The 25,184-nt window shown below is 42.6% G+C and overlaps 3 protein-coding genes across 4 annotated transcripts; 1 reads left to right on the forward strand and 2 right to left on the reverse strand.

Annotated features, from left to right (window-relative positions):
- Nucleotides 1-4,610: 4,610 nt before the first annotated feature.
- LOC135538878 (rho GDP-dissociation inhibitor 1-like) lies at nt 4,611-18,359 on the reverse strand. Its single transcript, XM_064964767.1, has 6 exons — nt 18,247-18,359; nt 11,517-11,708; nt 10,768-10,851; nt 9,846-9,922; nt 8,854-8,917; nt 4,611-7,505 (listed from the first exon to the last, which is right to left on the reverse strand). The coding sequence occupies exons 2-6, from the start codon at nt 11,704-11,706 to the stop codon at nt 7,306-7,308; spliced, it is 615 nt and encodes a 204-aa protein (XP_064820839.1). The 5' UTR covers nt 11,707-11,708; nt 18,247-18,359; the 3' UTR covers nt 4,611-7,305.
- A 931-nt stretch (nt 18,360-19,290) lies between these two features.
- On the reverse strand, nt 19,291-22,155 carry LOC135538887 (THO complex subunit 4-like). The gene is made up of 6 exons (XM_064964776.1): nt 21,803-22,155; nt 20,480-20,638; nt 20,234-20,381; nt 20,050-20,119; nt 19,752-19,938; nt 19,291-19,595 (listed from the first exon to the last, which is right to left on the reverse strand). Exons 1-6 carry the CDS (start codon nt 22,034-22,036, stop codon nt 19,581-19,583), a joined length of 813 nt encoding a protein of 270 aa, XP_064820848.1. The 5' UTR covers nt 22,037-22,155; the 3' UTR covers nt 19,291-19,580.
- LOC135538898 (anaphase-promoting complex subunit 11) lies at nt 21,598-25,012 on the forward strand. Of its 2 annotated transcripts, none has more exons than XM_064964786.1 (4): nt 21,598-21,700; nt 22,619-22,713; nt 22,916-23,035; nt 24,661-25,012. In XM_064964786.1, exons 3-4 carry the CDS (start codon nt 22,927-22,929, stop codon nt 24,804-24,806), a joined length of 255 nt encoding a protein of 84 aa, XP_064820858.1. In that variant the 5' UTR covers nt 21,598-21,700; nt 22,619-22,713; nt 22,916-22,926; the 3' UTR covers nt 24,807-25,012. The 2 variants fall into 2 exon arrangements, with proteins under 2 accessions (XP_064820858.1, XP_064820857.1); XM_064964785.1 differs by lacking the exon at nt 21,598-21,700 and adding an exon at nt 22,217-22,299.
- Nucleotides 25,013-25,184: the final 172 nt, after the last annotated feature.

Genomic DNA, 25,184 nt, shown 5'->3' on the forward strand with positions numbered 1-25,184 from the left:
ACCATGGTACTGCACAAACTGTCAGAATTTCTGCAGAAACTGTCTCAGGGAAGCTCATTTGCGTGCTCGTCCTCACCAGGTTCTTGGCATGACTGCGGTTTGGCGTCGTAACCGACTTGTGGGCCAATGCTCAGCTTCGATGGCCGCATGCTGGAGAAGTATACTCTTCATGGATGAATCCTGGCTTCAAATGTACCGGGCAGATGGCAGTCAGCGTGTAGGGCATTGTCTAGGCTAGCAGTTTGCTCATGTCAACGTGGCGGTGGGGTTATGTAATAGGCAGGCATAAGCTACGAACAGAGAAAACAATTGCATTTTATTGATGGAAATTTGAATGCACAAAGATACCGTGACAAGATCCTGAGGTCCACTGTCGTGCCATTCATCCTCCACCATCACCTCACGTTTCAGCATGATAACGCAGAGCCATGTCGCAAGGATCTGTACACAATTCCTGGAAGCTGAAATGACCTGCATACTCAGACATGTCACCCATTGAACATGTTTTGGGGTGCTCTGGATTGACGTGTACGACAGCGTGTACCAGTTCCCGACAATATCCAGTAACTTCACAAAGCCATTGAAGAGGCGTGGGACATCATTCCACATGCTTACAAGCAACAGCCTGATCAACTCTATGCGAAGGAGATGTGTGGTCACACAGATACTGATACTCCTGTCATGACGTTGCCCTCTTTGGGTAGAGCAAGCTCATCCCCCTCTCTCTGTCTCCTACACTCAGGCTGCTGCGACCTTTCTGTGTAAAGTTTCACTTAAGTCACTGGCACACCCCCATGAACACAGCCTTTTTCTGCTCTTCCGAATAAAACCCCCACCTTGAGAATTTCTCAACAGACCATGTTTCTCTCAATTACGAGAGGACAAAGGTTGCAGACCAGTTTACCTCGATAATGAGAGGGCCAAGGTTTGAGACGATTGCTGAATCTTTTAACCATCCCACGTGGTTAAACTCTTAGACTATCGATACCGACAGAATAAGAACAAGTCTTTGATATTAATTACTAGTCTGCAGCTAGGAATTCGGTATCATTGAACGCGAAGACCGACAACCGCCGAAACCGCTATTCTATAACGACATGAATGAATGTCACTCTGAAGTACCCATTCTAACCACGACAGAGAGAGCGGACAGACAGACTCTCCATCAGAAACAAACTTTTCAACAGGGATCCCGACGACACACTGAGCGTATATATATATTGATTGCAATTATTCGCGAAAGAGTGAGCGTTCATGTGCGAAGGATTAGCATTTCAATTGTTATACTTATCAACTGTGTGTTGTCTTATCTCAGTCGACCCCCACTTCCCTTTTGTACACCAAGCCGCGATACCGGTTTATCCTACTAGGGAAACTCCGTTATAATTTCCTTGTACAGTCGTATGAAAAAGTTTGGGCACCCCTCTGAGGCTGCATAATAATTTACTCTGTCGTCACAGAAAATGATCACAGTGGCATGCCATTCATTTTCTAATAAAAGCTGAGTACTGGGGTATTGTCCAGACAAAGATTTTTAGTGTAGCAATATTAAGTTGTGTGAAATTAAATCAGATGTGAAAAATAAGCTATGCAAAAATGTGGGCACCCTTGTCATTCTGTTGATTTGAATACCTGTAACTACTTAGCACTGATTAATTGGAACACACAATTGGTTTGGTGAGCTCATTAAGCCTTGAACTTCATAGACAAGTGCATCCAATCATGAGAAAAGATATTTAAGGTGGCCAATTGCAAGTTGTTGTTCTCTTTGACTCTTCTCTGAAGAGTGGCAACATGGGGGCCTCAAAACAACTCTCAAATGACCTGAAAACAAAGATTGTTCAACCTTATGGTTTAGAGGAAGGCTACAAAAAGCTATCGCAGAGATTTAAGCTGTCAGTGTCCACTGTGAGGAACATAGTGAGGAAATGGAAGACTACGGGCACAGTTCTTGTTAAGGCCAGAAGTGGCAGACCAAGTAAAATATTGGAGAGGCAAAGGCGAAGGATGGTGAGAACGGTCAAAAACAGCCCACAGACCACCTCCAAAGACCTAAAACATCATCTTGCTGCAGATGGTGTCACTGTGCATCGTTCAACAATTCAGCGCACTTTGCACAAGGAGAAGCTGTTTGGAAGAGTGATGCGGAACAAGCCTTTTCTACACACACGCCACAGAGTCGCTTGAGGTATGCAAACACACATTTCGACAAGCCAGCTTCATTTTGGAATAAGGTGCTGTGGACTGATGAAACAAAGATTGAGTTATTTGGTCATAACAAGGGATGTTATGTATGGCGGCAGAAGAACACAGTGTTCCAAGAAAAACACTTGGTACCCACAGTAAAATTTGGTGGAGGTTCCATCATGCTGTGGGGCTGTGTGGCCAGTGCCAGTACTGGGAATCTTGTTCAAGTTGAGGGTCACATGGATTCCTCTATCCACCGGGGCTGGATATTTCAACAAGACAACGACCCAAAACACTGCTCAAAATCTATCCGGGCATTTATGCAGAGGATCAAGTACAATGTTCTGGAATGGCCATCCCAGTCCCCAGACCTGAATATCATTGAGAATCTGTGGGATGATTTGAAGCGGGCTGTCCATGCTCGGCAACCATCAAACCTTACTGGACTGGAGATGTTTTGTAAGGAGGAATGGTCCAAAATACCTTCATCCAGAATCCAGACACTCATTAGAGGCTATGGGAAGCGTCCAGAGGCTGTTATTTTGGCAAAAGGAGGCTCTACCAAATATTGATGTGATTTTTCTATTGGGGTGCCCAAATTTATGCACCTGTCTAATTTCGTTTTGATGCATATTGCACATTTTCTGTTAATACAATAAACCTCATTTCACTACTGAAATATTAGTGTCTATCAGTTATTTGATAGATCAAAATGAAATTGCTGTTTATAAATTGTCAGGGGTGCCCAAACTTTTTCATACGACTGTAACTATCTACTGTTTGTTTATGCATTTCTGTGAATTACTTAGTAAATAAATGATATAAGACAATTGATGTATGGATGACTCATAGTGAATGAAGACTGGGTTCGTGCAGATAACCAACAATTTACGTTGGTTACGTTTACGACGTTTGGAATGAGACTAACATGAGGGAAAGAATTCATTAATCAGACTATTGATCAGATATGAAAATATCTGAAAAGTTATATTAGAAAAATTATATCTTTAATCTGAATATTTTCCTTGGTGCCCCGACTTCCTAGTCAATTACAGTTACATGATTAATCAGTTTAATGATGCCAAAGACACGACACTCCCTACCTTTTTTTAATGGTATTTGTGACCAAGTCATGTGAAATCCATAGATTTGCAACTATTGCATTTCAATTGACTGATTTCCTTTTAAAATTGTTGCATGTTGTGTTCATATTTTCCAGGCGTTGTAGGGAGGTCATACAGGCACGTGGAGGCCACACACACTACTGAGCCTCATTTTGACTTGTTTTAAGGACATTATATCAAAGTTGGATCAGCCTGTAGTGTGGTTTTCCACTTTAATTTTGAGTGTGACTCCAAATCCAGACTTCCATGGGTTGATAAATTTGATTTCCATTGATCATTTTTGTGTGATTTTGTTGTCAGCACATTCAACTATGTAAAGAAAAAAGTATTTAATAAGAATATTTAATTAATTCAGATCTAGGATGTGTTATTTTAGTGTTCCCTTTATTTTTTTGAGCAGTGTATATAACCAGACAAAGGGTGTTTGACTGTATATGGTTGGCATATTGGGTTCCAAACATAGTTGAAGTACAGGTCATAAGCACAGCACAGCACAGCACAAAAAAAATGTAATGCATGTACATATAATTGCAATAAAACCACCATTTAATGGTAATGTGGATTTGGCGTCAAATCTAGGGGGACCTCCCTAACGTAATTGCAAGAGGACCTTTGACTGGAAATAAATTCTGTTTTCAGTGTCTGGCCACTATACATTTTTGTCAGACTGTACCATACAGAACTGAATGACAGCAAATTTGACATGGAAAGCTGTTTGAACAGCTACCAGAAAAGTGAAGTTTAATCATCATAAATATTCATGATTGACATGTCGCCCTATTGTATCTGTGTGCTTACAGGTCTATTTCCTACATGCTTTAAGATGTCCTAATGCCCTTGATGTGTCTATGTAGAGCAGACCATTGATTACTTGTATACCAAATTACAGCAATATCAGAGCTTGCAATTTTGGGTTACATGAGCTTAGGTGGCTCACTCCCCCTCCAGCCAGGCATTATTCTGCACTGTTTGAGTTATGGGTGTGTGTCACCATATCTTTCAATTTAACCACTTTTGCAATAGGATTATTGTATACAACCATCCATATATGGGAGAACTTAAGAGACATGGAAAAACATGGTTGTGCTTTGTTATACCTCAGGTAGCGTTCTCTAAAAAATGTAAGCGTTTTTGAAGATTGGCAACTAGCCTAAAAAGATCATGTGTCTAGTAAAAATATTTTGAGAAGTTGTTAAATGTGATTGCTGAATAGATCAATACTGGAAATAATGGTTTCACTTATTTTACCCACAAAACAACTTTGCTACTTTGAAAACCAGAGACACTCTACACATCAGGCCAAGTTGAGCAACATCTTTATTGTCCAAGAAGAGCAATCACAAATGATCAAATATTTATACAACCCCACCAGCATGCCAGCATCTTCATTGAAACTGTACAATGTGTGAAGGAATGTATGGGAAAGCATAAGATCATTCACAATATCTGAAACACTTTTACATCCATATGCTTAGGGTACAGTACATGTCAATTCCACTTTCTGATCCAAAATCCCTCCCTCTTAACATACTAAAACAGTATCACGCATTTTCTGCTAGCACATCCTACTCTGTGCAAACGCTACAATTTTCCCCATCAACGTCTCTTTCCGTCAATATGTCATTGGGCAAAGGCTGGGGCCTGACTGTGGAGGTGTATATCTTAACCCTACCAGCTCCTGTTCCTAATGAGAGCTGAAACACCGTCAATGTCTCCAGCAGCAGACGGTGAGTCATTCTCTACTCCTGTGCTTTCTCTGGTACTTGTCATCTCATTTGACCTCCGACAGCAGGCTCTAAGGGTCGTAACAAAATGTGAGTGAGGGGGGGAGGAGGGAAATTGGATTTGGGATTGATGTACATTAAGGCAAAAAAAATACAAAATCGTGGTCTTTCTTTTTCACGTGACCAAAGTCGACGATAAGGCCTCATGGCTAAGGAACACAAGTGTGTTATCAATAATGATGCCGTGGCCTGCTGGGGTGGGCAAGGAAAAAAACACATAGGTAAATTGTAGGTGGTGTATTCTATTCTCATTCTAACTACCATGTTTACTTGTGTTTAGCGGAGGTTGAGTTTAGACAAAACAGGCCAGGAGCAGCATGTGTGTAAACTTTACAGGGAAAATCACAACTAGCAAAGAGATTAAGATGGTGATCAGTTGATAGTACAATATGCCCTTGAGTGAGTCTACCTGATGGCAAGCACCACATGAAATATACAACATACAGCCCAAGTCATGCACCATCTGTTAGTGCACCACCATGATAACTGTGCAAGAGTAGTAAACTGATTATTGGTGAGTTAAACTGATTATTAGATTTTTCGGTATAAGGCAGCACTGGGGCTTACGCCATTTTTTTTCATCCAATGTTATGATATCTTTCACTTACTTGGCCCTAGCCTCTGCCGAGTCCCCAACAACTGGAAGTTCCTGTTTTCAGGGTAAATGGACTTCCGCTTTTGGACATTAACAAGGCGACACGCCTCCTCCACATACAACAGAAAACCAGCAGGCTGCGGACCTCGTAGGGTAAGAGTTGAATACTCCTTATGTAGGAGATCTAGTTTGATGTTTTTTTTTTATACACCTGCTACATTAGGTGACCGTGGCCCCAATCCCCATGTAAGAGGAAAGGGTTAATACATTTAAGGGGGGTGGGAGGAGCTGAAGTAAACCAGCTCAGTATTAATTCACTGTATGTTTAAAAGACACGCTCCAGAACTTTTTTCCCTATATTCACCCCCACTTGGGCAAGCCCCTTAGTAATTCAAGGTTCAGCCAATGAGCTTCAGCCCCTCACCAGTGACGGCTAGCAAGACGCACACACAATAGAGCGAGAGAGAGAGCAATGACGTGGTGCACATATCTGCACATTTGTGACACAAGCAATTTTGGGGACTACTTTTGGATCATGGGTGCTACTTTCAGAACCACTGGCAAAAAATAATACAAAAGTTCAGGAGAATATCTTTAACAAGGCAGGTCTTGGTAAAATATATAAAAAAAACAACTAGCAAGGAGGCAAGCAAAGGAATGCTAAAAGGGGGCAGAACAAAATGGCGGGGAAGGAATGACCATAAAAGATGATTAATATCAACAGTGACATGAACAAAGCCACAGTATACTAGTATTCATATATATATTAAAAAAAGGCAAAATGAAAAGTTGATTGTACACTTGCTTTTCCACGTGTACTTCTTACTGACAGGAAAACCATTTAGGGAGCAAAGGGGGGTTTAATCTCTTCAAGCAGGACAAACCATGAGGGGTGGGGGGGTTGGAGGACAGATCCTGCACAGTACAGCTATGAGAGACTTAAAAAGGTCCAATGCAGCCGTTTTTATATGTCTATTAATTTCTGGGTAACAATTAAGTACCTTACTGTGATTTTAATTGAAAACTATGTCCAAAAAAACTAAAATAGCTTCTTAGCAAAGAGCAATTTCTCAAGCAAGAATTTGGCTAGGACTGTCTGGGAGTGGCCTCAGTGGGGAAGGGAAAACTAGCTGTTATTGGCAGAGAGGTTTGGAACTATTCTTTATTGGTCTATTAACTAATTTACTGACTGGTGAAGTCACCAGGGGGCCAAAACTCCATCCCACCAAGGCAGTCTTTTCAAACAGCTCCAACACTGAAAGGGCATTATCATAATTTTAACAATATTATTCCAAACTCAGTGTCGATATATATGTATATACAAAACACGGCAAAATCACATTATTGACTGCACTGGCAGGTTGAGGACAGTGAATCAATTATGGTGGACTTTGTGCAACCAATGAAAGCAGAGGGGGATGGACGGACAGAGGGGGCCGTTGCTTCTGCTGCCGCTACGAATGCAGACGGATAAATGGGGAGAAACGTGGGAGACGAGAGGGATGGATGGGTCGGAATGAAGATTGAAGACATGAGGATGGGATGAAGTAGAAGAAAATAAACTCATGGAGAAATGGGGACATGGTTGTGGGGTTTGGTTTTGAAGGCCTCTTTCTTAGTCTTTCCAGTCTTTCTTGATGTTGAGGTTCCACTCCCAGGAAAGGTGGTCGTGCTTATCGTCGTCGGTGAACTTGGACTTGATGTTGTAGGTGCCGCGGGCCAGCATGCCTTTAGGAGCCTCCTCCAGCGGGGTCAGGAAGTCATACTCATTTGGCCTCGGCCCATAGCTCCCCACCATGTAGTCTGACTTGTCAACTACAGAGACAAGAGAGAAAAGAAGGGCTGTTTGAATCACCAGGGAGGATAAAAAAATACACGGTGGTGTTCATTAGGCACTAAACAGAAAACTGAATGAAACAAGGAGTAACTAGTAACTACTATACTAGCTCTCTGGGAAGAAAGTTATCAATAAAAAAGACTAATGAAAAACAAGACTAATGAAAAACATGACTAATGACTTTTGCGACAATTTATAGATTTTTTTTGTACTTTTACCCCTTTTTCATGTATCCAATTGGTAGTTAGTCTTGCCCCATCACTGCAACTCCCGAAGGGACTCGGGAGAGGTGAAGGTCGAGAGCCATGCATCCTCCAAAACACGACCCTGCCAAGCCGCACTGCTTCTTGACACAGCTCGCTTAACCCGGGAAGCCAGCCGCACCAATGTGTTGGAGGACACACTGTCCAGCTGGGGACAAAGTCAGCTTGCAGGTGCCTGGCCCACCAGAAGGAGTCGCTAGAGCGCAACGGGATAATGGAATCCCAGTCGGCCAACCCCTTCCCTAACAACACCGGGCCAATTTTGCGTCGCCTCATGGGTCTCCTGGTCACGGCCGGCTGTGACATAGCCTTGGATTGAACCCGGGTCTGTAGTGACGCCTAAAGTACTGCATAGCAGTGCCGTAGACCGCTGCGCCACTCAGAAGGCCTGCTCTAATTTATTTTTAATCTGTCGATTTTTCAATAAGCCTCACAAACACGACTCACTAATAAAGCAATTGACACAACAGGCTGTTTTGTGCCTAAACGTGCATCCAGTTTCAAACAAACCTGCCCTTTTCTGCTCAGGAAAAATCTAAACAATCTCTCAATAATATCCCCATTGACAGTGTTGAGTCTGTTTTTCAGCCTTGACTTGTGCATCCGGTTTGAAACAATATCTCAATTTCAGTCCCCGGACCTTCTGCCGGTTTCTCTTGGCAGATTAAAAAGGGAAGGCAGTGTGTGGGCCGGGGCCGTCTGGCAACGTCATTAAACAATGGTAGTCTCCACAGGCCATAAGTGTTTACAGCTCTTCATTGAACTATTTCAACGGATTCCCTTATTGTCTAAAGAAAAGGCGTTGATGTGGCATTATGCCACTTATCTCTTCAATTCTGTTAGGACCAACATTTGGAAACCATGACAATGTATCACCTAGTACATTCCCATAACAGAGAAATCTGCAGAAACTGATGGCGGTGGGAAACTTCAACATTGATGTCAACATTCGCTTGAGTCTAGGGCATAATTTCCCACATTTAGTATGGGAGGAAGGCCTGTGAGGTTGAGATGGAGGTCAGGAGGGAACAAACAAGAGGGATAGGAAGCAGTAAGCACTCACTTCTCACTCCTTTCCTGTGGGTCTGCTGGACATACTTGAGTCCCGAAACAATCTCCTTGTTCACCTGCAGAGAACGAGACATTGTTAGTGGCATGGAAAATCAATCTAGCTTATCGCAAGCGCATCTGACAGAAATAGTCCATTTAAAGACCCATTGAACCATGAAATCTGAAAAATACAATACCTACAGGTAAGCCAAGTTCATTAACAGCACAATCTGAGTGTTTGATTTCTAGTGGGGGAGAAGAGTATAGCCACCGCCTTTTTATGGGGAAAGTGAAAGGAGGATACTTGGCCAGTTGAACAACAATGCATTCAACTGAAATGTGTCTTCTGCATTTATTAACTGATGGGGTCTTCATACAAACAGCTTTCATTCGAGTAAATTTAACTACATTGATTCTCTCAAAAGAGAATCAATGTAGTTCAATTTAATTGTTTTACGCAATATCTTACATATTGTACAGGTAACTGCCAAAATAATGGAAACACTTTAGTAAATGAGGGATACAAAGTATATTGAAAGCAGGTGCTTACACACAGGTGTGGCTCCTGGTTTCAATAAGAAATGAACATCCCATCATGCTTCGAGTCTTGCATAAAAATGCTGGGCGGCGATTATTTTGGCAACCATGGCTATGCCCCTATTGGATGACAATGCCCCCCATCCTCAGGGCACGAGTGGTCACTGAATGGTTTGATGAGCATGAAAACAATGTAAACTATATGCCATGGCTGTCTCAGTCACCAGATCTCAAACCAATTGATCACTTATGGGAGATTCAGGAGCGGCGCTTGAGACAGCGTTTTCCCTTCACCATCAACAAAACATAAAATTATGAAATTTCTCATGGAAGATTGGTGTCACATCCCTCAAACAGAGTTCCAGACATTTGTAGAATCCATGCAAAGGTGCATTGAAGCTGTGGTGGCCCAACGCCCTATTAAGGCGCTTTATGTTGGTGCTTCCTTTATTTTGGCTGTACTCTCACTTTGAAGCTGATCTTTATTCTGTACTCCACTCCCTCCTTCAGGATAAAGGACTGCTTCTTAAAGGCCTCCAGATCTCCTGTTAGAAAGACAATGAGGGGGAAAAAAACAGTAAGGTTTCTCCAACACACACACACTAACTAACTAGGGCATGCAGCAGGGGACTGCCAACCACAAGGCCCCAGTGTGGAGTGTGAAAGCAGGATGTCTTTAACAGTCATGTAGAGTCCTAGGCAGCTCTGACAACTCAGCGAGGGTCATTATCTCAGCCCAGCAGTGGCACTGCCTCATTAGCACACTTAATCAGGGGTTTTAATACTGCCTTCTAGCTGTGCTGCAGCACTCTCGCTCAACATCTAGCAGTGTAACAAATTGGACTGGGGAAACAGAAGCAATACAGTATTCTCCTCTTTATTCCCCCCACGAGGAATGCGTCAAACCAGTTTTTACCCCAGAATATGCCATGTGCTGTACATGGAAAGACCACAAGGTAAGGCTTTGAAATGTTCAAAAGACACCAAATGTATTCCTATTCATTCACCGTTTAGTGCATGTTACCGCTGACACGAGTGTCTGTGTTATACTGTTCCTCAGGAACCCTTTTTCTGTGTTAGTTTATGACCGACCAATCATCACTACAAGTACATACGAGTATGATGCCCGCATTTTGTTACTGGCACTGGCCTGCGTCATTCAGGATGACTCAGGTCATTCTGTTCAGCAGCACAAGGTCTCCTGCTCACCTCAAAAGAGTCAGGTGACAGTAGCAGGTCTTTTCTTAGAACACGGGCTAACAGATCAGTTTGTCAGCGCCAGTTAGTTACACACTCGGAACCATTTCCCCCATATTTTGAGACGCTCGTACGATAAGATGTCAATTTCTGGGGATTACAGTAAACAAAGTACTACAGCATTATAGCTCACCTTGAAGGTCCAGGGTCAGTGGGTTCGGAGCAGTCTCACACATCAGTGTCAACCGTGTCACCTGGACGTTGGGAACGCTGGGATCTGTAACAAGACCAGACAAAGAACATCCATAAGGATCACGTAACTGACCCACAGCAACCTCACACCCTACTTACTTAACCATAGGTTTGTATGATATGTAATGTTTGTAAATGGTTGGTTTCAGACCTTTAAACTTAATAGGTCATTCAGTGTGAAAATACATCAAACATATTTTATAATCTGACATTTAGCACAAAGACTTCACTTAAATTTATTTTTATATAATTCTGCATTTGTGTCTGAATGACAACTGAACTGAACACATCCAAGTTTTGATAAATGTGAACTGCTGGCCCTTACCGAGGCTTCCATTTAAACATTAAAACTTTTAATCGATTGGACAGACCAAGACTTCTTAGAGGCCCTTTTCTTAGAGGCAACATTGAGGAACGAGGACTGCATGTATACTATCAGTAATAACCAGCTGTCCAACGGTCTCACCCAGATGAGAGCTGAAATCACCACAGCTATCCATTATTTGGAAGGGCCCCATCATTAAAGAAGCATTAGTTTATTCTGAGATAAACAGTCTCTGGGCATTAGCTATAGCCTTTCCCCAGATCTAAGCAGTGTCTTATTGACCCGTAAAGATACTTAGCAGGCGCCAGGCAGACACGCATACAAACACAAGTATTGAGAGAGAAATGACACACACACACACTCACCAGCAACAGCAGCAGCGCCGGCTCCTAGCAGAACCTCCTTGTACTTCCGGAGGCTCTCGTCATCCTGGTCCAGCTCCTGGATCTCCTGCAGGGTCTTCTGGGCCGGGGGCTTGTAGTTGACCGTCTCGCCTACGTCATTTTCCGCAGCGATGGCTGCGAGCTGCTCCGGAGTCAAATCGTCCTCAGCCATGTCTGTGGCGAGAGAGAGAGACAGAGAGAGAGGGGAAGAGGAAGAAGAGAGGGAGAGAGATGAGGAATGGTACGACCAATATTAGTTCCGTTAAATCGCTACTCCTCGCATGTGGTTTCTTCTCAGATGTAGTATATTCTACTCAAATAAAAGGATGACAGCATCTCATCAATTACTATGAAATGCTGCTATGACATCACACAAGGCAACAAACAATGAACTAAAATGCAGAAAGGTTCCCTGATCGGAAGAACCAAAAAAGGTGCAGAACTAAAAATAAAAAAAATCACATTTTTTTTAAAATAAAGTGTTCACCATTGAGTGAGAAGTCCTCTTTTACTACCAATGACTTAATCCTGGGACAAATGTGAAAAATCTGGGCACACTGAAACAGCGTCAGCACTGGTGGGAGACCATCACCATCGAATGAGGTCATGTGTGAAAAGTCGCATGACACGGGCCCCTAACACACACACGATTGAGGTCAGAGGAGCAGGGGCTGTGTTCCTTAGCATTGAGGGAACCACCAGAGGGGTTGTTCTAAATACAGACCAATCAAACACAGTCAGTTTCTCAGAACCATTGGTCTCCAGTAGAGGTCGACCGATTATGATTTTTCAACGCCGATACCAATTATTGGAGGACCAAAAAAGCCGATACCGATTGATCGGACGATTCTTTTTATTTTTTATTTCTAATAATGACCATTACAACAATACTGAATTATTTTAACTTAATATAATAGATCAATAAAATCAATTTAGCCTCAAGTAAATAATTAAACATGTTCAATTTGGTTTAAATAATGCAAAAACAAAGTGTTGGAGAAGAAAGTAAAAGTGCAATATGTGCTATGTAAGAAAGCTAACGTTTCAGTTCCTTGCCCAGAACATGAGAACATATGAAAGCTGGTGGTTCCTTTTAACATGAGTCTTCAATATTCCCAGGTAAGACGTTTTAGGAGGTACTTATTATAGGACTATTTCCCTCTATACCATTTGTATTTCACTAACCTTTGACTATTGGATGTTCTCATAGGCACTTTAGTATTGCCAGTGTAACAGTATAGCTTCCGTCCCTCTCCTCTCTGGGCTCGAAACAGCAACACAACGACAACAGACACCATCGAAGCAGCGTTACCCATGCAGAGCAAGGGGAACAACTACTCCAAGGCTCAGAGCGAGTGACGTTTGAAACGATATTAGCGCACGCTAACTAGCTAGCCATTTCACTTCGGTTACACCAGCCTCATCTCGGGAGTTGGTAGGCTTGAAGTCATAAACAGCACAATGCTTGACACACAACGAAGAGCTGCTGGCAAAACGCACGAAAGTGCTGTTTGAATTAATGTTTACGCGCCTGCTTCTTCCTACCATCGCTCAGACAGATACTTAGATACTTGTATGCTTGCTCAGTCAGATAATATGCAACGCAGGACACGCTAGATAATATCTAGTAATATCATCAACCATGTGTAGTTAACTAGTGATTATGATTAATTGTTTTTTATAAGATAAGTTTAATGCTAGCTAGCAACTTACCTTGGCTTTCTGCATTCGCCTAACAGGCAGTCTGTGGGGTGCAACGAGAGAGGCAGGTCGTTATAGCGTTGGACTAGTTAACTGTTAGGTTGCAAGATTGGATCCCCCGAGCTGACAAGGTGAAAATCTGTCGTTCTGCCCCTGAACGAGGCAGTTAACCCACCGTTCCTAGGCCCTCATTGAAAATAAGAATGTGTTCATAACTGACTTGCCTAGTTAAATAAAAGGTATAATAAATAAATAAAAACCGTCAAATCGGCACCCAAAAATACAGATTTTCGATTGTTATGAAAACTCGGCCATTCCGATTAATCTGTCGACCTCCAGTCTCCAGGGGCCTCTTAGCCTGACTTATCAAAACAAGCTCACACCAATCTACTTACACCGACTGTCATATGTTAAAGAATGAAAGCAAGACATCACTGTATCAAGTGAGTTCAACTACGCTGACAGATGTGGTCAAAACGATGTTGACATACAGAATTCACATGCTCCTAAAATAGACCACATGTAGGCTGCATTCTTTAGATCAATGCAATCAATGAACATGGTCCTTAGATGTAGTTTTTGCCTGTTTGACACAGATCTGTAATGGCCAACTCCTAAGGTGGTTGTAATGACAAAACTTATGTTTGGATCTGGGACAACTTCCAGGCTTAATTTGTGGGGCTTTCCTCAAGTAAAATCTGAATGAAACGGTTCTTGAAATTGCTTCTCAAAACTCAACCTGTCCACCTCTGTCCTTTGAACCCATGCCGACTTCATTTGATGCTAACTAAAAACCGTTTGACAGCAAGCCTAATGGCATTCACAACAAACAAGATGGCCAATAAAACACACTCCAGATGCATCATCGCTATCCAGGGGTTATAATTGGAATGAGAGGCCTCTCCTCAAAATACTCGAGTCACGACAACTGGAGGGGCTCACAAAAGCAGGAAGAGCTGTTTTTATGCCAAGAAAAGTCCAACATTCCCAATAAGGCGTTCTCTTCCACAATAGCCTAATCATGAATCCTCTGTCTGTGTCTGCCACTACTACTGAAAAGCCAGCGATCGGAATGGAGCTTCAGTTCCATCAAACGTCCATGTGTTTTAGGCTAATAAAGTTATTTTCCACTTGATGTTGGTGACCTATCATTCTTTGCTGGGGCTTGGGAGAGGGAAAGTATTTCAATGTTGGCGTTTAGTCTTAAGAGTTAAATGCACACCTGTATCCTTGTTAATCAAAGAGTGTGAGACTTTAAAAATCTGACTAGCAGCCTGGTGTGGGACTTTGATTTGGAGGAAAATGGAGCAGGGAGAAAGAATGATGCAGTTCGTTTTGGAGTTTTGCATGGTGTACAGTGCTTAGTACAAGTATTAGGAAACTAATCCCTCACTAAAGCCAATCTACAGGGGAACAAAGATAACGACAAAAAAGTACACCATAAAACAAAAGAAAAATGGGAAATAAATAAGTACTGCTGCGTCAGGGTTTCCGGCTTTTGGGAAATACATGTTTAAAAAAAAGCCAATGAATACAATTGGCACTGGCCAATTGTCCGGAAGGAGGAAATAAAATCCCATTGCAAAATAATGCCTTTTAGCCTATTCATTGATGGAAATACCATATCGGTCAAAAGGTTAATTTACATTTACTGTTAAAATGAATTACCATAACCTAAACGGGATTTGTGTCTTACTGAGTACCGTGGACGCCCTAATTAGGTTACGCACCCGATGCATATGGGTCAGGTAAATCAAAATACATTTTCCTAACGGAAACTGTGTGCTGAATTTAGAGTTGTTTCTAATGTGTTTATGTGAGCTGGCCTCAAGAGTTTCACAGAAGCCCATCCTCCGTGTGACAGAGTTGTAGTTCCACCATTGACCTAATGCCAGTACTTTACCTCCGCCCATATACAAGAGCCAAACAACAAGCTGTTTGAAGAGGCTAAAGGGCCGGTACGACGGCCGAGTCTGCAAGTATGATTCAGGCCTAATATGAAAGGCGGGTCATCTCATCTTGACGACAACTTGGAACCTTGACGGCAAACACTCCAACTAATTGGAGGAATGCATTCTACTTTTGTATTTAAAAAAAAGCCCTTCCACGCATCTATATTAACGATCTATTTGATGTTAGATTACTGTCAGAGTTTGTAACATGAAAACTGTAGCCTATTTCCTAAAGGGCTAGTTTGCCTTGGAAACAACTGCTCACAAAACATCTCTCATTGTGCTAGGGGCAATAAAAGGCACCTAAAATGTGCAGTGTTGTCACAACACAGATGTCTCAAGTTGAGGGAGCGTGCAATTGGCATGCTGACTGCAGGAATGTCCAACAGAGCGGCTGCCAGATAAGAGAAATAGACATTCAATTATCATAAGCCGCCCCCAACGTTGTTTGGCAGTAGGTCCAACCGGCCTCACAAACGCAGACCACGTGTAACCACGCCTGACCAGGACCTCCACGAGCCACCCGGACAGCTAATGTCTGCATAAGAATGTCTGCATTAACTGTCAGAAACCGTCTCAGGGAAGCTCATCTGCGTGCTCGTCGTCCTCACCAGGGTCTTGACCGAACTGCAATACCGGTTTCAACTGTACCAGGCAGATGGCGTTGTGTGGGCGTGCAGTTTGCTGATGTAAATGTTGTGAACAGAGTGCCCCATGGTGGGCAGGCATAAGCCACGGACAAAGAACATAATTGCATTTTATCGATGGCAATTTGAATGCACAGAAATACCGTGACGAGATCCTGAGGTCCATTGTCCTGCCATTCATATTTACCAGACATGCCTGTATATTTACCAGACATGTCACCCATTGAGCATGTTTGGGATGCTCTGGATCTGCATTTACGACAGCGTGTCCAGCTCCTGCCAATAACCAGCAACTTCACACAGCCATTGAAGAGGAGCGGGACAACATTCCACAGGCAACAATCAACAGTATGATCAACTCTAAGTGAAGGAGATGTGTCAAACTGCATGAAGCAAATGGTGGTCACACCAGATACCAGATACTTACTGCCAATAAAAAGAAAAGATTAAGATGGGCAAAAGAACACAGACACTGGACAGAGGAACTCCGTCTAGAAGGCCAGCATCCCGGAGTCGCCTCTTCACTGTTGACGTTGAGACTGGTGTTTTTTGCGGGTACTATTTGATGTAGCTGCCAGTTGAGGACTTGTGAGGGGTCTGTTTCTCAAACTAGACATTAATCTACTGGTCCTCTTGCTCAGTTGTGCACCGGGGCCTCCCACCCCCTTTTCAATTCTGGTTAGATACAGTTTGCGCTGTGCTGTGAAGAGAGTAGTACACAGCATCTTCTTGGCAATAGCCTTAATTTCTCAGAACAAGAATAGACTGACGAGTTTCAGAAGAAAGTTATTTGTTTCTGGCCATTTTGAGCACAAATGCTGATGCTCCAGATACTCAACTAGTCTAAAGGCCAGTTTTATTGCTTCTTTAAAACAGTTTTCAGCTGTTCTAATATAATTGCAATAGGGTTTTCTAATGATCAATTAGCCTTTTAAAATGATAACATTGGATTAGCTAGCACAACATGCCATTGGAACATAGGAGTGATGGTTGCTGATAATGGGACTGTATGCCTATGTAGATATGTCATTAAAAATCTGCCGTTTCCAGCTACAATAGTCATTTCCAACATTACAATGTCTACGTTGTATTTCTGATCAATTTGATGCTATTTTAATGGACAAAAAATATATATATTTAAAAAACAAGGACATTTCTAAGTGACCGCAAACTGTTGAACAGTAGTGTACGAGGGATTGTTTATTCATTGACAAATAATGATAATTTAAAGCAATTTCCAAGTAAATGCTAACTTTATGGATGCTCTATTTAATGAGCCGTGATGTTCCACCGTACAGGGCTCAATCAATGTTATCCTGGCTTCCAGTCTGAAGGGTCCACAACACCCCGCCCAGTCTAAGATGTGATACTTAAAATTCAGGTTGACAGAAGAAACTCAAATCTAACTACGCTAATGAATTTCCTTTCTCACATTCACCAACTAGAATTTGCATCAATAAACAAAATTGATTATGATTGAAATAATGACTAATAATTCATTCAAACTTGCGAACAAAATGTATTGTACTCTGCACAGGTGCAGAACAGTCTCCTTCCCCTGTGCAATCACTGACAATACTCTACACAGCCACCAGCTGTAAAATTATAATTTGTGCTGCAATGAAACTGGGTATGCAGTGTGCACTACAGATCAATATAGTACGTAAATACAATTGTCATCTTATCAACATCGCGTTATGCACCTGTGTTACTTCCTGGAAGATAAACAGCGAACAAAGAAATCTCATTTCCATTCTTTTGTCTGTGGGTGGCTAAATAGCTTGAGCTTTAGCGTTAGCTTGCTGCAAAGAAAGACTGCCCGGTTACTGTAGTTACTGACAGGTGCCGACTTGGGAGAATCCCAACGAATATCTAAATAATAAGCTAAACATGTGTTAAACTATCAAAGAACAAAGGTTGCCTAATCGTCGAATTTAGCACTGTTTCAGGCGACAAAGTAACCAAACGTCAAAGACAGCCAGCTAGCTAATGTGTTAACTGGCTAACAGGTCTCTGACCGGCTAGACACTGCCGCAAGTCATCAAGCTGCACGAGGATTGCTAGCTGGCTAATTAGCAACATGGGTGTTGGACTCCCTAGCTACCTGCCACCCAATTAAACTAAACTATGCTTTTACATAATATTTTGCTCTGCTGCAGTGGAACTTAACAGTAGACCAACGTTTATTTCACGTTTCCCTGGCGACAAATGGGCACTGCTGCAGCCAGGGTGTGAAGTATGTAGATACGTTGGCAGGCTAACGTTACCGTGGTTGACATGCTAGCACAACTCAGCAAATTGCTAGCAAAGTTGGGAGGAAATGACACCAGATACAAAGTACGTCTAAAACATAATGAACCGTCATATGCTTGATTGGTAACTATTCTATAGGTTGTGAAAGCATGTCTTTACCGTTTTCCTGCTGTTTTTTCCCCAGGCGTTTGAAGAATAAGTGCTTCTGTCGCTCTTCTCTGTGCAAGTATGGCGAACAAGGAACGGCGCCGCCCCATACAACTCGTTTCCGGGAACTATGCCGCGGCGCGCACGCTCAATGCAGGTGGCGTGCAATTGCTGGTGCCGCGCGCACTGAATTGATTTTAGGTGGGGCTCGTTTGAAGTCTTGAACAAGTAGTGCTAGTGTATTTAACACTTCATTTTAATAGTTAAAATATATATTTTATTAGGTCCCCATCCTTCACTGCTGACAGAAGACTAATCAACTGGTCCGTCTATTTCTTTGACCATTTCAAATAATAATCGAACAAGTCAGTGATGTTAGTTTGAAAATTAATATACCTTACATTTTAATAACCACAATAGTATGAAAAGTTATTACACATGGTGTTTGACAAGCTCACAAGTGTTGAGCATGTTAAAAATGGCTTTAGCTTTTTACAAGCATTTGATATAGCAGTAGTGAACTACCATTGGAAATTCAATAATTTCCACACATTTTACACAATACCCCTTGAGGTCTAAAAGCCAATTAATGCTTGAGGTGAAAATGTGGTCTGAGGCACCATGTGGATGGTGTGACATAATTGGAGCCTCTAGAGGCACGCAGAGGCCGAATTGAGCTCCACACCACATCACCATCCGCCTCAAATGTAGTAAAAGTGAGGAGGGCTCCATACAACTCCTATTTGACATGATTGGCGGAAGGTCCTGTAAAAAAAAAAAAAATCACTTCACAAGAGGTCTGCGCCACAAAGCACAAGTAGTATGAATGTTCCTACTTCTGCAGAGGCTGTATCACCATAAATGATGTACGGCCAATGCAGACGTCATATTGACCATAGGCTTTTAGTACCGGTTTCCTGGACACATAAAGCCTAGTCCAGGACTAACATAAGCTCTTTGGAGAATATACACCAAAATAGTTTTAGCCCATGACTAAGCTTAATGTGTGGGAAACCAGCCCATAGTGTTGTACAGACCTTCAACAAGAGGCAGATGCACTGGAACATTTTGTTTTGTAGGTTTATTACAACTATGCACAAGGAGAAGGGGAGGCAAAGGGCAAAAAAAAACAACCTCCCCCTCAAACCTACAATTGTCCCAAAACGGTACAAAAAGTGTTCATAATATTAAAAAGGGAGTAAAGCAAGATCCAGCCACACATTAAAATGATACCAAATAACAGTAAGTGTAAAAGATCTGGTCCATTTCAGGTCCAAGTCCACAATATCAAGCTTCAGATCCGACAGGATGAAGATGAGGGATTCAAATGAGTGCTTCTGGGAATTCTAACTGGTCTCCATCTGCAATAAAAAGCAAGTGAAAATTAGGACTGTATTCCAGCTACAAAGCGCAAGCCACTTACATTGAAGAATTTATTATTTCTATACTTTCCTGCCTTTGTCAATGTAAATAAGAATTTGTTCTTAACCGACTTAAATAAAATAAAAAATACGTACCTTAGCATTGTAAGCATCCAACTGGGCATCCAGCTCTTCAGCAGACAACTGCTGCGGTTTGCCTCCACCACGTCCGCCTCTACCCCTCCCCCTGGAGCCTCTGCCGGCCCGCCTGTCTCCACCTCCCCGTCTGTCTGAGAAATTGGGGCGTCCAATTCTGTCTCTGTTGAATCCACCTCCGTTTGAACTGCAAACAGATTCAAAGACAATCAATGAGCTACAACTGGGATTAACTAGATGTAAATATATATCACATATCATACATGACAAAATAAAGAAAGCTTATAGAATCACATACCTCTGTGATGGTCGTCTCTGGTTATCGTCTCGAATTTGTGACGTGACGTGCTGAATGCTCATGGCGCGGCCTGTGAGCAAAAGGAAAACAAGATTAGGCATCTTTGTTCAGAAGTCAATTACTACATTTCATGACGAACAAGCTTCAAAATAATAGTAATCAACTAATTCAAATTAAAGCTCACCATCGAGTGGTACATTGTTGTACTGTTTCATGGCTTTGAGTGCATCAGCCCTCCTCTCAAAGTGGACATCAGCGGTTCCCTGGCTGCGGCCAGACCGGTCATAGTGCACAGCCGCTTTCTTCAACGTACCGAATTCCGCAAACAACTCCTGGAAAAAACATTACAAACATGTACAAATCATGTATAACGTCAAAACACTTTGGCGAAAAGGCCGACATCTTGGTAGCAATTGACTGTAGAAATTACCTGGATATCAGCGTCAGAGACACCGAAGTCAAGGTTTGAGACAAGGAGCTTGCCACCAGTCTCCACACCGCCACCTCCTGCTCCCCCACCACCGCCAGCATTACTGCCAAAGCCACCTTCGAACATGTCGTGTTGCCATTTGTCCGGCAGCTCTCTGGGCTGTAAAAGTACAATGAGAAAAATGCAGCTGCTGACTTCTGGTTCCCCTGCTCCTGCTGATCAGACTGAGCACATTTGAGTCAGTTGCTTAGGCAGGCAGGGGAATCTTGCTTCATTACTACAATTAGACACATTGGTCTATGGTGGATTCATGGTCAGTGTAACAGCACACATGATTTAATAAAAACAATTATATTAATATAGGAAAGAACCAAAACTAAGCTAGTAGGACAGATGGCAGGACTTCCAACTCAAAATGGCTCCTGCCCTACAGGTGGTTTGAGGAATGTGCAGGTAATTAGAATGGCAGTGCAGGAAAAAAAACTGACTTGAGCTCGATGGCAAGGACAGCATCCAGATTCTGCTTCAACTCCAAGTGTAGAAAAAGTCCATCCAAAGAAAAATCCTCAATTCAAAAGTTGTGAAAGTCATTTCGACATGCTCCCTTAACCGACCATGGAAAGTTCAATAAAGTTCTTTGGGGTGCTTTGCAGTCTGGATCAAAATATGAAACAAAGAAAAAAAAAACTCAAGTTGACTGAACATCCATTTTGAGTGTCGCCATTTTGTTAGCTTAGTTGCATAAAAACAGTCCAATTTTTGATAATTAGACTAATCTGGAACTTAATGTAGGGCCAACGAGGCGCCAGTCGACAAATTATTAATAATTTGTGGACTACTAAAAAACCCACTGTTTTACAGACCAAATGTGAATATCTGGAACAGCTCACATTCACACTACACAAACAAGTGTTAACTAGCTAGTTTATGAATGCAGATCAGCTCCGTTTTGAAGCGGCCCACGAGGGTGAACATGTTAGCTAGCTAGTTAACGTTCACTCCCAGAAACGTGGGACATGACCAGTAAAATTCAATAGTGCTGGCAAGTAACTGTTTGACCTGAAGCGGGGAAATGCAATGTAGACCACGGGCCCACAAACGACGTTGTACGTCATTAAAGGAATACACGTTTCCGAACAGTGATTTCTTCTTTGAGTTATGCCCTATAGCGCACTTCCCGTTGATAAATCCACATCCATCAGCAACTTTGTGAACTACCTGGTACGTGTCGCAGCACATTTAACAAGATCAGCTAAACTATTTAACATTCGTCGTCGCCTCCTCTGCCATTCCTCCTTTTTCTGTGATCCTCCGTGTTCCTACCCTGCTGTATGGCGTGGGTCTGCTGTCGCTTCTGTCTCCACTGAAGTTCTGTCGACTCCTCATGGGCCCGGATCCCCCGGTCCGGCCTCCAGAGGCAGCTGCACCGGGTCGGCCTCCACTCCCACCTCGACCCGATGATCCTCGGCTGCGGCCTCCTCGATTTCCGCGGCCACCTCCGCCTTTCTTACTTTGTTGAATAATGTCATCCAAAGACATATCCATCTTATCAGCCATGGTGGCACTTGTCGTATTAAAGATCAACAAATAAATGGAGAATTTACTTAAAGAATGACGCTTTTGGTAGCAAAATCTAGCCGCTTTCCTCCGTGCTGATCAATGGCGAATAGTTTGAGTGACGTGAGTGGGCTTAAAAATAATTGTAGTAAGTGACGTGAGTGTATTCTTACAACCATTTCCGTTGGATTTTGCGCTTCTTTCACCACCAACGTCCTCTCTGCTGCTGTCTAGTGCCTCTATCCAGCATTGCAATCACAAAGGTACCGTTGCAAATAAACCAAAGGAAAATACGAGACAGGCTTCCGAGTGGGGCAGCGGTCTAAGGAACTGCACCTCAGTGCTCGAGGCGTCACTACATACCCTGGTTCGATTCCAGGCTGTATCACAACAGGCCGTGATTGGGAGTCCTATAGGGCAGCGCACAATTAGCCCAGCGTTAGGGTGTCATTGTACATAATAATTTGTTCTTAACTGACTTGACTAGTTAAATAAAGGTTAAATTAACAAATAAACACCTCTCTGGATGAGACATGTCGAATATTGTATCTCTTTTGAAATAGCTATTTTTATCCTCCACAGGCATGGGTGGCGATATTTTCCCCGATTCGAGGATGTGACGTTAAATGTGTCGGAACTCTCAGGAAATATTTTGTGTCTTCATTTTAAAATCCAAGGTAGGATTTTAGAATTGCAATACCTTTGCCATGTTACTTACTAGCTAGTTATTACGAATGTCAACAGCGAAGTAACATCATGTGGTGCACCAGCTTTCTAGACGAGCAAAAATTATGTTAACTATTGTGTATTGATAGCTAGCAACTAAGCTAACGTTAGTAGTTAGACACCTTGAACATTCATACAACGTGTGCCTATCAGGTACACGGGAGATGAAGGTTAAAATCAAGCAGTGGAACGGCGTGGCATCCTGGCTGTGGATGGCCAATGATGAGAACTGTGGGATCTGCAGAATGTCTTTTAATGGCTGTTGCCCAGATTGTGAGTTTATATAAAAAGCTGCTTACTAACTAACAACTGAGTTAATCGACATGTCTCATCACCATTTGACCAACTTCCTGAAATGAATGTATACACAAACTCAATATGCTTCTTAGTGCATGTACATTCGTGAAGTTTCCAGACCCATTGACTTTCTCCACATTTTGGTCAATTACAGCCTTATTCAAAAATGGATAAAAACATGTCAAAAAAGATCCTCAGCAATCTACACACAATACCCCATAATGACAAAGTGAAAACAGGTATAAAAAAACAAATGCCTTATTTACATAAGTATTCAGACCCTTTGCTATGAGACTCGAACTTTAGCTCAGGTGTCCACCTGTGTTAAATTCAATTGATTGGACATGATTTGGAAAGGCACACGCCTGTCCATATAAGGTCCCACAGTTGACAGTGCATGTCAGTGCAAAACCCAAGCCATGAGGTCGAAGGAATTGTCCGTATAGCTCCGAGACAGGCTTGTGTTGAGGCACAGATCTGGGGAAGGGTACCAAAAAATGTCTGCAGTATTGAACGTCCCCAACAACACAGTGGACTCCATCATTCTTGAATGGAAAAAGTTTGGAACCACCAAGACTCTTCCGAAAGCTGGCCGCCCGGCCAAACTGAGCAATCAGGGGAGAGGGGCCTTGGAGACTGGACAACCATTTCTGCAGCATTCCACCAATCAGGCCTTTATGGTAGTGGCCAGACTGGAGCCACTCCTCAGTAAAAGGCACAGCACGCTTGGAGTTTGCCAAAAGGCACCTAAAGGACTCTGACTGTGGGAAACCAGATTCTCTGGTCAGATGAAACAAAGATTGAGCTCTTTAGCCTGAATGCCAAGTGCCACATCTGGAGGAAACCTGGCACCATCCCTACGGTGAAGCATGGTGGTGGCAGCATCATGCGGTGGGGATGGTTTTCAGCGGCAGGGACTGGGAGACTAGTCAGGATCGAGGGAAAGATGAACGTAGAAAAGTACAGAGAGATCCTTGATGAAAACCTGCTCTAGAGTGCTCAGGACCTCAGACCGGGGCGAAGGTTCACCTTCCAACAGGACAACACAGGAGTGGGACAAATCTCTGAGTGTCCTTGAGTGCCAGAACCCAGGACTTGAACATCTCTGGAGAGACCTGAAAATAGCTGTGCAGCAATGCTCCCCATCCAACCTGACAGAGCTTGAGACGATCTGCAGAGAAGAATGGAGAAACTCCCCAAATATAGGTGTGCCAAGCTTGTAGCATCAAACCCAAGAAGACTCGGGGCTGTAATCGCCGCCAAAGGTGCTTCAACAAAGTACTGGTCTGAATACTTATGTCAATGTGATATTTCCGTTTTAATTTTTAAAATAAATTAGCAAAAATGCATAACCTGTTTTTGCTTTGTCACTATGGGGTTTTGTGTGTAGATTTTAGAATGAGACTAATGTAACAAAATGTGGAAAAAGTCAAGGGGTCTGAATACTTTCCAAATGCACTGAATGTCTATCGATGCCTTCATATCTTAACGGTTATGCATAAATTGTGCTTTGATAATCATGACGTGTTCAACATTGTGACAGCGTGGAAACTTATTCTCCATTGAGGGGAGACCTTTCAGCAACAATGTCTACTTTCCAGGTAAGGTTCCTGGAGATGACTGCCCATTGGTCTGGGGCCAGTGCTCCCACTGCTTCCACATGCACTGCATCCTCAAATGGCTCAACTCCCAGCAGGTCCAGCAGCAGTGCCCCATGTGTCGCCAAGAGTGGAAGTTCAAAGAATGAGCTCATCCGGAGAACGTCACTTGAATGCCTTTCAAAGACTGAGACTTCACAGAGGATTGTAGTGTTTCGGAATACATATGCTTCTGTTTTTTGTTGTACATTTCCAGCTACTTTGTTTTTCTCTGAGGCTGTCATAGTTTGTTTTCTGTGGAGGGGTGTGTGAATAACAATGAATGTGAATAAATGTGATTAGGATTTAAGCTTGAGCTGCTACCGATTTACATTTCATATAGTGGTTTTTTTCAAACTCAGGATTTACATTGAATGAGAGTAACTCTTTAACAAGCTAACCAATTACAATCGACAATAACGATTCAACAATGCAAATTCATTGAATTGGTATCAATAACCCCTGAGATTTACACAGAGTGGACAAAA

This window comes from Oncorhynchus masou, chromosome 5, assembly GCF_036934945.1.
Source record: "Oncorhynchus masou masou isolate Uvic2021 chromosome 5, UVic_Omas_1.1, whole genome shotgun sequence".
Taxonomy (NCBI): domain Eukaryota; kingdom Metazoa; phylum Chordata; class Actinopteri; order Salmoniformes; family Salmonidae; genus Oncorhynchus; species Oncorhynchus masou.